The sequence below is a fragment of the Suillus clintonianus genome (genome assembly GCF_016758775.1).
Source record: "Suillus clintonianus strain FC179 chromosome Unknown DEU56scaffold_24, whole genome shotgun sequence".
Lineage (NCBI taxonomy): Eukaryota > Fungi > Basidiomycota > Agaricomycetes > Boletales > Suillaceae > Suillus > Suillus clintonianus.
The window spans coordinates 274,247-286,374 of NW_024539248.1; the positions used below are offsets into that span (position 1 = coordinate 274,247).

General features: G+C 49.1%; 5 protein-coding genes across 5 annotated transcripts; 2 read left to right on the forward strand and 3 right to left on the reverse strand.

Annotated features, from left to right (window-relative positions):
- Positions 1 to 1,815: 1,815 nt before the first annotated feature.
- DEU56DRAFT_270574 (glycosyltransferase family 33 protein) lies at positions 1,816 to 3,940 on the reverse strand. Its single transcript, XM_041345391.1, has 9 exons — positions 3,672 to 3,940; positions 3,419 to 3,615; positions 3,220 to 3,368; positions 3,081 to 3,170; positions 2,958 to 3,030; positions 2,477 to 2,906; positions 2,314 to 2,428; positions 2,187 to 2,262; positions 1,816 to 2,135 (listed from the first exon to the last, which is right to left on the reverse strand). Exons 1-9 carry the CDS (start codon positions 3,904 to 3,906, stop codon positions 1,926 to 1,928), a joined length of 1,575 nt encoding a protein of 524 aa, XP_041210016.1. The 5' UTR covers positions 3,907 to 3,940; the 3' UTR covers positions 1,816 to 1,925.
- Positions 3,941 to 4,003: 63 nt separating this feature from the next.
- DEU56DRAFT_795523 (scaffold protein Nfu/NifU N terminal-domain-containing protein) lies at positions 4,004 to 5,450 on the forward strand. The gene is made up of 4 exons (XM_041352845.1): positions 4,004 to 4,238; positions 4,298 to 4,869; positions 4,920 to 4,999; positions 5,049 to 5,450. The coding sequence occupies exons 1-4, from the start codon at positions 4,016 to 4,018 to the stop codon at positions 5,071 to 5,073; spliced, it is 900 nt and encodes a 299-aa protein (XP_041210017.1). The 5' UTR covers positions 4,004 to 4,015; the 3' UTR covers positions 5,074 to 5,450.
- On the reverse strand, positions 5,434 to 6,561 carry DEU56DRAFT_270648 (uncharacterized protein). Its single transcript, XM_041345392.1, has 3 exons — positions 6,168 to 6,561; positions 5,790 to 6,118; positions 5,434 to 5,726 (listed from the first exon to the last, which is right to left on the reverse strand). Exons 1-3 carry the CDS (start codon positions 6,355 to 6,357, stop codon positions 5,511 to 5,513), a joined length of 735 nt encoding a protein of 244 aa, XP_041210018.1. The 5' UTR covers positions 6,358 to 6,561; the 3' UTR covers positions 5,434 to 5,510.
- Positions 6,562 to 7,908: 1,347 nt separating this feature from the next.
- On the forward strand, positions 7,909 to 9,140 carry DEU56DRAFT_734091 (4-hydroxybenzoate polyprenyl transferase; the record flags this gene model as incomplete). Its single annotated transcript, XM_041348367.1, has 6 exons — positions 7,909 to 8,065; positions 8,123 to 8,275; positions 8,327 to 8,444; positions 8,508 to 8,593; positions 8,642 to 8,775; positions 8,829 to 9,140. 6 exons carry the CDS (start codon positions 7,909 to 7,911, stop codon positions 9,138 to 9,140), a joined length of 960 nt encoding a protein of 319 aa, XP_041210019.1.
- Positions 9,141 to 10,187: 1,047 nt separating this feature from the next.
- On the reverse strand, positions 10,188 to 11,968 carry DEU56DRAFT_754880 (uncharacterized protein; the record flags this gene model as incomplete). The annotated part of the gene is made up of 9 exons (XM_041349859.1): positions 10,188 to 10,508; positions 10,698 to 10,874; positions 10,923 to 11,020; positions 11,090 to 11,272; positions 11,383 to 11,514; positions 11,632 to 11,656; positions 11,713 to 11,743; positions 11,780 to 11,808; positions 11,924 to 11,968. 9 exons carry the CDS (start codon positions 11,966 to 11,968, stop codon positions 10,188 to 10,190), a joined length of 1,041 nt encoding a protein of 346 aa, XP_041210020.1.
- Positions 11,969 to 12,128: the final 160 nt, after the last annotated feature.

Genomic DNA, 12,128 nt, shown 5'->3' on the forward strand with positions numbered 1-12,128 from the left:
GAATGAAAAGCGGCACTCTACCGTCTTGAAGATGGGATTGATGTGGAAGAGGGAATCACAGTCGAGACTCGAGACCGAAAAGTACGCAGTCACATAGCGCTTCTTCGTTCACTCATATGGGATTGCATTCAAGTCAATATAATTTTCAGATGTACACAGGTCCCCCAAAAAATACATTGCTCAAGTACCACTGGAATTTTTCCAGAAGCGACCATGCTGATCGACTTTGAACTACGTATTGCACAATCAGCCACGACACCAAAGCGAAAGCGGAGGCATGACTCACTATCGCGGCGCGCCGCTACCTCATTGGTCGGGAAAATCGCATGTTTTACGACGAGCCCATTACAAGGCGCGAAGGTCAGTTATGTTGCTGAATTCTGGATGCGCAGCAAACCGCTCATACTCACAGCAGTAATACATTTCATGCCCAAGCAGCAATCACTATTCTTGGTGCAAGTTGTGTGCTGTTCGCCACACGCACTGACAGCCATAGATGCTGTCAAAGCAACAATAACGGCGAGGAATCAAAAACGCATTGTGTGTTTGTGGTATGAAATCTGCTAGGGATCTCGAATAAGAACTCTGAGGGATGGGGGGACACAGTAGGAAGACGGCCTGCCTTTATATCCTAGGCATAGTGGTGGGCAGTCCTCAGTAGTTCTCATGAAGTTGGCAGAATAGTTATCGCTGTTGAATAGCAGGATATCAGGCTAAACATGCAAGAGACCATTACTATAGATTTCTGCGTCATCTGCCGTCGTCGGAGATCAGCTTCTTTTCATTCAATTTCCATGCCAAGCTGCACACCGATTGTATTCCATTCAAGTTGTGGAGATCTGCTCGCGTGATAAAGACGTGCTCATGTCTATGAGCCGAACATGCAGGAAATGAACGAAGCGAATCTGGTGCTGGAAGCGCGCGACATCTGCGTAAGCCAGTCGCAGCATCACTTTGTAAATCTCTTCATCCGCACGCCCAGAAGTCCCAGCACTGGTGGAATTAAATTTCGTCAAGTCTTCGGTTCGGGTGGCCTTGCTATTACTAGGTAGAGAACGTACAAACAACTGAGCGCGGATAAAACTGGGGAAATAGTTAGAACACAGGAAAGAACAATGTCGAGGTCCACGCTGCAAGGGTTATGACCAGCTGCCCTGTCATCGGTGCAAGTGATGGCTGTGATGGCCATACTGGAATGGAGTGGGGGAAATTACATGCCAGCAGCAAATAGCGCAATGTTCCGTCATATCTGAGTGCAGGGTGAAATGAATGGTATCTGGGCTTTTTTAAAATTACAGGGTCGTGCCGCACCTGCTGTGACCGTGATACGGCATTGACGCGGAGTGTCGAGCACCCTGTTATGACTCCGAGCTCGGTTTCCTCAACGTGAAAACCCCGATCAGCCTGTCTCTTTAGTCCCTCGCAATTGTCATAGCTCAAGCTCTACACAAGCGTGTTAGCTTTGGGGAGCAAATGCTCAGCGCTAACCAATGTGATTGTGCTCGCGGGTGGGCCTCAGGGTAATGTCTGTGCCGGGTCCCAGTCAAACACGCCGTACAGCCCGCTGTATTCATAGAAGCTGGCATTTGATCTAAACAAGAATGCACACAAGGCAGTGTGCCAATATCAGAAGATTTCGCATGTGAAACGAATGTACACCCGAACCTTGCCATATATATGGACCTTTTCTATTGAATTGAAGCATTGTGAACGAACTTGACTCTATAATGCGAGTACGTACGCCACGGAGAAGCCAGAGACACAAATATACTCATATGGGAGCGGTCTATGGCCTCCCCCGCATGACCGTCAATTGTCAGAGGTCATGTATGTAGCGTAAGACTGGTATGGCATGGAAAATGGCAGATATAACCACAATCCCATGCAAAACCCGTCATCGTTCGCTCCGAAGGTAGACCTACGGTTCAACCAGATCGTTCTGCATCCCTCAGCACTAGGGGTTTCATGATACGGTTCCAGTTCTCTGACCAAGAACTCCACTCCCAATCAGCAACTTCTTGGTGTTCATGGTTATGTACACGACGCTCAATATTGAACGGTGCCTGTGATGCGCGCTCCAAAGATGTCCGTAAGGAATCGAGTGCAGGAGACAAAGGGAATGAAGTGAGGAGGGCCTATGATGTGTGGTCAATATCCATCAATATAATAGGGAGGATGAATCCCACCTCCAGATGCTCTGCAAGCTGAGACGCATTTATGAAAACCAGGCCATTGATACCGTCTTTGACCAGCTCTGGTAGGCTACGATTACGATTATCAATATGACATAGGTCTATGCACGCAGGCTCTCACCATGCAAAATCGAGGGCACAAACAGGGAGTCCGCATCCAAACATATCAACGATTTTCATTGGTAAGTCGAGTGCGGATGAACTTGAGTGTAAGGAGACGCCCAAGACAGCAGAGCCTAGACAAGATTAATTAACGAACATGTGACCATGCATAAACGGCTTACCCAGCAACAGCGGATAGTCTTCAGCTTCGAGCCATAAACTTGTGCACCTGACATACTGCCAGTTCTTTTGCAAGAGCTCCACATCTGCCATATATCGTTCTTTAAGCGGCCCCTTGCCCGTGATGACCATCCATATGCGAGGCAAGACTCGTCGTTCCTTCGAATCGCGTTCTGGTCGCACGTTTTCACAATCTGTAAGGTTGACTTCACGAGCGCGAGATTCGTAGAGTTTCAACGCCTCCAAGAGAATGCCAAAGTCTTCGTCTGGTGTCCACGACGTACTACTCACTAGCAGCGCTGGCCGATCTTGTCGAAGACTGGGCATACTCAAAAGTCTATGTTCAGTGAGATGGGTTGAGTAAGGCGGTGAAGCGCTGGGGAGAAATGCTGCAAGTGATGGCGATATCGAGGGTCCCAGCCGCCGGAAGAGCTATATAAAAAGTGTCAGGTACTGTTGAATACATGAGAGTCACTGTCGTACCTCATGGACTTCTTGAGGTAGACATTTATGAAAATGGCTGGGCGGACGATCACGCAAGACTGCTTTATGTCCTCTGGAAGCAGTCATCAATCGTAAGTCAATACTGTAGACGATCGGACAAACATTAAGCACCATTCCTGCACCAGATGGTCTCGCATAGCGTTTGTGACGAAAAGGTGAGCGTACGCAGAACTGCCAAACATGATCTCAAATCTGAAAGAGGATGGTAAAAAAACATTGGCACAAATGATGGTGAGCATACCGTTTCGCAATTTTGACAAGCAGATGTGTCTCTCCCAACCTCAATGCGAGAATGCTATACCCAAGGTTATGCCAGTCAATGATGACTTTACTTCCGGTCATTCCTCCGACAAGCCATACTAGGGCGAGAGTTGGAATACTTGGGGGATTCTGCAAGAATATTCGAGCGCTGAAGGTTATAGCCACGTTTATATCCATACCTGCACCATGATAAACTCGGGCGGATGGGGTATGTCAAAGACTAGCGTGTATAAGATGGTGGCTATCTGGTACACGATTTTGATTAGAGAAGCTAAAATAAAAGGGATCCAGGCAACAAATGGCAGTGGTTCTGAGAGGTAGGAAAACCTGATATGCGGGAGGGACTCGGAGGTTAGCGAAGGTATCGGCTTGGAGCCTGACTCGGACGTGTCGAACGTCAGTCTGAACAAACGCGACACCAGCAGTTCTCACCTTTGTATCCAATGAGATAGGTGTCAAATCCCAGCTTCGCAAAGCTCTCTGCATGGTACATCATTCGCGGGCTGCGTCCTACATCGCCCAATACGAGAATGGCAACTGAACCGGATTTCGGTGTCTGTCGCACTTTCTCGAAGACATTAACGACAAGAAACACCAGGAGCGCAAATAAAGATAAGGCTGCGAAGTTAAAGAAGTCGTGAAAGTCACGACTCTGGTCTGCTATCATTGCATTGGAACACTTGGAAGTTGGCAGAAAAGGGCACAAACGACACAGCCACTGCGACTATTGCTAACCTAATACTGCCGACAGTGAGCCTGACACATCAACTTGACTTATGACCATCATGTCCGCCAGGCTTGCCTCCAGATCTCTCAGAACCCTGTCCAGTGCACGCTCTGCCTCTAACCGCACCATTGACTCTGCTGTTCGGTCCTGGACAAGATCAATCTCTTCCACGCCCGCGCGTGCAGCAGTACATCGCGGAACTACTCTCGCAACTGCCTCGGGCATTCATGCCCCAAAAGTTGCGCCATCGTTTAGTGTAGCACCCTCACAACGTATGTCCTACACTTTTTTGTCCCTGAATTGTGTCTCTGAACTGTTAATGTACGTCCAGGTCGATCCATGTTCATTCAGACGGAGACCACGCCTAACGACGATTCTCTCAAATTCATACCTGGCGTAGGTGTCATGGACGAAGGAACCGCAGAGTTCCTTGACACACGATCAGCGTTAAAATCTCCACTTGCAATCCGTCTTATGGGCATTGAGGGTGTGAAAGCCGTTTTTTATGGACCGGATTTCGTCACGGTGTCGAAGGATAGCGAAAACTCATGGGCAGTCCTCAAGCCAGAGATCTACTCAATAATTATGGAACACTTTTCTGCTGGTTTACCTCTTTTCCGTTCACAAGAGGACAGAGAAGCCGCCGGCCCTCAGGACACTCAGATTCTTGACACGGACTCTGAGACGGTAGCAATGATCAAAGAGCTACTTGAAACTCGTGTCCGACCAGCGATTATGGAGGACGGTGGCGATATAGAATACCGAGGGTTTAGTGACGAAGGCTTTGTGAAAGTCAAATTGAAGGGAAGTTGCAGAGGGTGTTCGTCTAGCGCGGTGACATTGAAGTCAGGAATTGAGAGAATGTTGATGCATTATATTCCGGAGGTGAAGGGTGTAGAGCAGGTATGTCTATACTTCCCTGCGGTGTTTGCCTCTAATTGACGATGAACCAGATCTTGGATGAAGAGGAGGTTATTGCATTAGATGAGTTTGCCAAGCTCGAGCAACGGCTAGCGAAGAATGGAGATTCTAAGTAAGTCACTTATAACATCAGTAGTGGATTAACGAGTTTACTCGCACAGGATGGCTCCGTATATGTCCGTATGAGTGCCTGCTATCTTACACTACTGGATTGTTTCTACTTTGATATACTTCTCGATCTCCGCGGGTGGTAGCAGAGCACCCCATGTCCTCAAGTATATCTCACTTCCGGAGGAGGTTGTAGCTCGCCAATGTTCGACAAGCACTGTGTCGCCCTCAGTTATGTCTCATGCTCCACGTTCGAGGTTCGCCGCTTGGCCCGATGGAGTTCCTCCATAATTCTACTACGGTGTCCCACACCCTCTAATTTTCCTGCCGGCGTCAAGTCATCAGCTATTCAATTACCATGACCTGCTTTCTCCATCCCGGCGAACGAGGTGGGACGTCGCCTGGCTGGTAGTCAGCCAGGAATCGATGTGAATGATAATGAAGAATAGGCAATAGAAATTCAGTCAAACACCGTCCATGTTTCAATGCTCGCGACAGCAACGTCAGTGACTGATTTATCTTCTCTCATTCTTGTGGTCACAGCTACAACGCGCATTGCGCTCCTCTTGTTCCAACTGGTATTCCCGCACGCGCCGTCTAATTTCCCTTCGCCGCTCCATCCCGTACTCCTGAGCTTCGCTGCGGGCTTGAGCAAGGTTTTGGACCGCACTCATGTGGCGCTTATCGGAAGTATGACTGAAAAATATGGGAGCAATGCCAATGATGAAACACTTCACGCGGAATGATTAATAAATAAAGGAGCCATGCACGACTGAATAAAGAAAAAGACGTACCGCAGTCCCCACGAATATTATTGACCAGTCCTTCCATCTCTCATCGGGCCTCGCAGTCCATTCCCTCCCAGAAGTTCCACTCGCGAATCCAAACGGGTGGTTGTGGTCAAAGTCCATCCCTGCACTCCTATGATGCGAACGTCTCCGCCGCCTCAGCTCTTCATACATATCGGAATCAGACCGAAACCCCGAACCAAGCTGTAAGCGAGATTTCCCAGTCAGAGCCTCGTATGCAGCTGTTATGGCTTGAAAGCGCGAGTGTCGTTCTGAAGCAGGGATATGTTGCGCTTGTGCAGAATCGGGATGGTGTTCTCGGACGAGTTCATAGTCTGGGGGCGTCGATCAGAAGTTGGTGTAGGTATGAGCGAGTATACAAACATCTTGACTTGATGTCAGCCTGAGACGCACCATGGGAGAGGTGGAATATTTGGTGCGGAGTTGGTCGTGGGTGGTGAGGGAACGGGTACTGGGACACGGTGGATACGAGTCGGGGATGTATGAGAGCACGCAAACCTGCATTTGCACTTGGAAGCTTCCCTCGACACGTTCCAAATAAGTGTACGGCCATCGTTTTATCTAAGGATCCCGTTGAGACTGTTCATTGCCAGTTTGAAGTCAAGCTGGTCGTTGCAAGGTGCGATTGAAGAAGTGACACGGCATCTTCCGCGACTACCTGTTTGGACATATGTAGATGATCTAGATTCTAGACGGTCATGTAGGCTGTAAAGCTTGCCATATGTCCCACACACCCGACTCCGGGCTTTTACGGTGATCGACCGACATAATAGCTAGCCCAACGCTTAACCTGGGCCGAGAATTTTCATGTTAAACTTCAAAACTCGCATCCGCCGCTGCATTTTGCGATTACCTTCAGGTCCTTCACGCACTTCGAAAGTCGTTCGATTTCACTCGAGTTCCACTACAAGCGCAGATGACTTCGATGTCTATGCATCCTCAACTACCATCGCTTTCCATTTGCAAGAGCTCAACGTTAACGTTCAACACCATTTGACAAATTCCTCGCTGTGTCTATCGCGTTATTTTCGGAGACCAGGTCCGACCTATTCTCTTTATGTTCTCGGTCGTCGCCTGTTCTTTGGTGACGTACGCCGGGATCCTCAACAGACACGGCTTCCTATTTTTCATTGACGTGGTCCTTTACCTTGTCCGGTGTGATTTAAAATACATGTTCCGATAGCGGATCACGTAGCACCCGTTAGTTCCCATGCCTGCAGGTAGATCAAAGAGACCTGGGTGATGGTCTTCAAGCGTCAACTTATGTTGGTGGTTGGTGTGCGCCGTGCGGGAATAATATTTGAGGTCACGATGAAGTCCTTATTTACTATTGGGCCACATAGTGCCCTGGGAGGTGCCCTTGCAGTGCCCACAGATCAAGTACAACCCAACCTGAACTGGAGATAACGAAGTTTCCGTTGCTTGTGAGTTACCGTCATGATTTAATATCTATGGCCTTAGCTAGGCTTGGCGGGGCAGCCCGGAATCCGGATCCGTCATTTCCAGCAAACAATATGATCATCGCGATTCGCCATCACCCTTTGGAAAAAGTTGACTGGGGCAGGTCATGCCAGCAGACCCTGATACATTGCGTTCACGTCTGGCCGGCGCACTGTATGTGCCGAGAGGTCCCCAAATATAGTGGGTGCATTCGCGCTGGCATAGACACGAGCCAAGACTTGTCCTTCGAGGGAAAGGTGGGGCTTGCGACTGCGACTGCGACTTGAATGCGGTGGAGCAGGGAGTGTGAGAAGATGGTGGTGTCTTTGCCAATATACCCTACAAAGAAGTGAGTTCAAACCCATACTCGGTCCCACTCCTCGTGATGGAATCAATTACCAGATCCGAGGATAACCCGGAGTAGAGATGCGGCTCTCCAGCTCGGAAAGGTTCGGAAAGGTTCGGAGGACGAAGCAGCTATGTTGCTTCGACCATCTCTCTTGTCATTTCATAACCTTCTGTTAGGCTGGAGAGTCTAGTTCTAAGACTCTAGGTACAACGTATATCCAAATGATTTATCTGCAAGCGCAATTAATGATCGTGTATATAACCCTTCGTCGTCCCGTCTTCACCGGCCTATCGTTCAAATCTGCCCGCTTTTTCCATGGCCGACAAATCACTTATAATCAAACAGCACCTTCAGGAGTGCCCAACTCTGGCCCCCACATGGGTGGATCACCTTCCTTCCAACATACGTCCTTACTTTTATCTCGCACGAGTTCACAGGCCCTCTGGAATACTTTTACTGTTTTATCCATGCGGTGAGCATGTCTTTGTGATGAAGTTTTTTTGTTCGGTTATCGAGTGGAATGACTTAGCATGGTCGGTTACCATGACCTGCTACGCGCTCAGTGCGCCGATCGCGACAGTGTGGACCTATCTTGGATTTTTTCTTGTGGCCTCTCAAGTATTCTGTGCTGCCGGGTGTGTGATCGACGACATGTGGGACAAAGACATTGACGCTGCTACTTGTGAGTTTCCCATCGTTAAGTTATTCAGTGACACCTGGTGACCCCACGAAGCACGGACACGCACGAGACCCTTGGCTGCAGGCGATCTCTCGATGTTCCAGGCATCCATCTTCCTTATTTTGCAGTTAGCCATTGGCGTCTGGCTTTTCATGCAGTTAAATAAATACAGGTATTTCATCTCACATGTTTGAATTATTTCACTACCTGCATCATTCCTTGCACCCCTCTTCAGCTCGGTTCTTGGACTTTCCTCCCTGGTTTTAATCGTGTTATATCCTATCATGAAGCGTGTGATAGCATGGCCACAAGCTGTGCTTGGTGAGTTGCTGCCAATCTCCACCGGTCACTAACGGCATTATTGAATAGGCATGTGCTTCAGCTGGGGATCACTTTTGGGGACAGCTTCTGTTGCCGGAACGGTCGACTGGCATATATATATCCCCCTATACATGGGGGGCTTGTGTTGGACAATCGTGTACGATACTTGCTACGCCCGTCAAGTGAATCAATCATTTTGCGCTTCATTCTCGTCAGCTGAACCCACAGAACTTAGGACAGAGAAGAAGACATCATAAATGGCATTCACTCGACCGCAGTTGTTTTCGGAGACCAGATTCGGCCTATTCTTTTAACTTTCTCTTTCGTTGCTTGTTCTTTGATATCGTACGCCGGGTTCCTCAACGGACATGGCTTCCCTTTTGTCATTGGCGTAACTCTTGGGGCATTTCACCTTGTCCGACTCTTCGGCAGGATCGACTTCGAAAATATGGAGAGTTGCGATGATTGTCTCATCAACACCACTTGGTTTGGTTTCTGGGTTTGGGCGGGAGCTATGGCCGACTATGTTGTGAAGATGCAGTTGTAGATGCTGCCAGAGCCTCTGTTGCTCGACGCTTGCGATCTTAACGATAGCAATACTGCATACTCCTCCTTCCATCTTTTATTTACGTTTCTCATTACTTCATGTCCTAATCTTCTACCATCTATGCCTACGCTTGCTGTCTCGGCGCCGCCCACTCCTTTCATGCATGTACTTACACTTTGACCTCGTCACAACCATATCTCCGAAGAAGATGAGCAAGTACCATCTTGGGGCGTCACTTGTGGCAAACTGTAATAAATCGTAGGACCAGGGCCAGTGGATACCGTCGTCTCCGCACTTCTGTTCCACGTCTCTTCGTCTAGCACATATTTAAATCTCTGTCCAATGAGTGACCTCCGGGTGGAGCGCTATGACGAGGAGAATCCTCATGAGTCACATCAGTGAAATTGCAGAGATGATGAGGCAACTAATTGTAAGTTCTAGACAGTAGTCTTTAGGCCGGTTATTGCGAACCAGAATCCGAAACCACCCTGTGACATCAGCAGCACAGATCCCAAGTTATGCGGCTAATTATGGAAAATTCGGTCAAAATTAGTGTCCCTAATTTGAATGATGGGATCTTTGATGACGCGATTTTCCGTCATGCCGCGCACCCTTTTCATAGTCTCCAAGGACTGGGTGATCTTGTTCTCTTTTCAATGAGTTGCTGGTGAATATCGTTTCAAGCTGTCCATGACCGTTTCAAGACCTGAGAGCTCGTGCAAAACTGAATCTACTAGCTGTTGCCGATATTCAGCGATGATGGCGCCAAAGGTCCGGTATTTGAGCTCGAACAGAGTAGTTCGTTTTGGGGAGACTTGCTTGGGAGTACAGAGTATTGAGGTCTGGAATCCAGTAATCATCAGCAGACATACGGTCGCTTGTGGACGTGCGAGCTGAAGCGGAGAACACTATAGCGTGAACATGTGAGCGCTTGCAAAATTGGGCACTTACAATGTCTTGCGGTGCGTTAATTGTGTCCAAGAACGAGGAAAATTTGATTTGTGAGTCGGATGTTTGCACGTTGTTTTTTATATGACACCTCAGGCCTCAGTCCTCCAGGCAGGTTGCGAGGAAGAACGGGGGGTGGGTGACACGCTCATAGTAGGTCATATGAGTGTCCACCACCCACGGAGGGCGCTCGATCACGTGAGGGCTCTTTGTCGAAGTTAAGTCGGCGCCAGTGGTCCGACTCGGAGTCGGACTACGTGGGGCACTACTTTTCACTTCCATTGACCGCGAATCGATACAGCCTTGATCAGCGAAAACTTCGATGACGGGCGCTTCCCGGACTTGATCGCACCCCTGTGGAAGGGCTCGGCCCCGTTGGCAAACTCGATGCTCTAGGCCAACTTTTCCGCTCGCCCACCGCTAAGGGACCAACCTGTCGAGAGACACATCAACGGCAGTGGTTGTAAGACTTACATGCACATACAAATGGGTCTCCCATCTTTATGTAGCCCATCACACTAGTCTAAACCCTCGTCAGAAAGATCCTCGCGCACGAACAAGGACTGCCTACCCATTCCATCTCAGGCTCTCAATCCGGGTCACACCTACCTTCGAACACAGATGCAAGAACTCGCGAAGAGTGTTCCCAACGAGAGTGTGCGTTTTGGAGTCGTTATCCATGTGTAACTCGTAACTGGGTGCCGCAGCTTCCCGACCACCACCATTGATGATCAGCGGTTTCTCGGTGTCGTATGTTACGGGTCTGGAGAACCAGTATGCAAATCCCTGAGAGAAGATCGGTCACGACGCACGAGCTAGGATGGAGTCGCTTACTTCGTTTCCGCTCCAGCTGGCTAGCTTGATTTGATCTGTACCAACGGGAGCTCGGGTGGCCATTACTTGTCCTCGAGTGGGTATGATTCCACCTGGACCTGCGAGAAATGGAAGGAGATGGCACGTGTATGCATTCGTGGCATGGACGACGCAGGAGCATGATATACTACCCCTGTTCGTCACGACTGTAGAAGTGGAAGAGTTGTTGGCCGTTTCATGCGTGACGGCAGTCACCGGTGTCCGAGTGTGCAAGCTGAGGAGGGCATATTGTCCAGTGTGTGCTTGAGCATTCTGGTACAGCTTCGTGACGAGTTTCAGCAGCCAGACATTGTGGCCTAGTTCACAGAATCCTGGTTAAGGGGCGCCATATGTCCTGGTTACGAGCCCGTTCGAATCAGACGGTCCAGAAAGGCGACTAGCGAGAGTAATCGCCTCCTTGACTTTCTCAGTCATTCTATACCATCTAGATCAAGCCGCGCCTGGCGGGCCATGCCATAATCCTCGTGCGCATCTTTTTCTTCCTTGTCCGTGGACAGGAAATTTGAGTATACACTTCTTATGAGATTGATGTCGCTCGCCCAGCCATTTTCCCCTATGATTGTGACGATCACAGACAGTGTGTTGTTCGAGTTCATAGGACTTTATGGGCTCAACCGTATTGAACAAGGCCTGACGTTGAGAAAACCCTGACTCAAGGAAAACAGCTGACGTGATAGTATGTCCACCATTCCTTCCTACAAACGATATTCTCCGCAAGATGAAGTAAGGAAATAAGTCATGCTTGACGCACCGGTCGCTCCCGAGCATGAAACACGTCAGTACTAGAAAAATTCACGATCAGCATGAGGCTGACTGACAGAAATCTCTTGCTTCGAGTATCACGATGCTAAGCGGGTGTTCGAGAGAAAGCGAGGCGTTATTCAAGAGTTCGATAAGGTGGTACGGGACGCCGACGCCAGCGAATCCGATACTAACCCCAATAATGCAGACGTCTGTCTCACTTGATAGAGGATATTGGCTGCCTTCACCAGCGAGTGGATTTGCATCCGAAGCGGAATCGATCCAGAATGAGCGGGTCAGATTGCGAGATGGGAGTTGAGCAGGAGGAGTTGGATGAGGACAAGTGTTTGAAAGATTAATATATTCGCGCGGGTCTGTGAATAACGGACACTCTCAGTCGTGCGCGCGAAGGCAAACGTCTGAGGT

Bases quoted from the DNA above. Each gene is read 5' to 3' on its own strand.
- DEU56DRAFT_270648 (XM_041345392.1), bottom strand. From the start codon at position 6,357: ATGGCCGTACACTTATTTGGAACGTGTCGAGGGAAGCTTCCAAGTGCA. The intron at 6,119-6,167 runs GTTTGTATACTC...CGACGCCCCCAG, and splicing joins GGCTGACATCAAGTCAAGAT to ACTATGAACTCGTCCGAGAA. The intron at 5,727-5,789 runs GTACGTCTTTTT...TTCCGCGTGAAG, and splicing joins TAATATTCGTGGGGACTGCG to TGTTTCATCATTGGCATTGC.
- DEU56DRAFT_795523 (XM_041352845.1), top strand. From the start codon at position 4,016: ATGACCATCATGTCCGCCAGGCTTGCCTCCAGATCTCTCAGAACCCTG. The intron at 4,239-4,297 runs GTATGTCCTACA...ATGTACGTCCAG, and splicing joins TAGTGTAGCACCCTCACAAC to GTCGATCCATGTTCATTCAG. The intron at 5,000-5,048 runs GTAAGTCACTTA...TTACTCGCACAG, and splicing joins GCGAAGAATGGAGATTCTAA to GATGGCTCCGTATATGTCCG.
- DEU56DRAFT_270574 (XM_041345391.1), bottom strand. From the start codon at position 3,906: ATGATAGCAGACCAGAGTCGTGACTTTCACGACTTCTTTAACTTCGCA. The intron at 3,369-3,418 runs GTATGGATATAA...ATATTCTTGCAG, and splicing joins CCGAGTTTATCATGGTGCAG to AATCCCCCAAGTATTCCAAC. The intron at 2,263-2,313 runs GTGAGAGCCTGC...TCGTAATCGTAG, and splicing joins TGTGCCCTCGATTTTGCATG to CCTACCAGAGCTGGTCAAAG.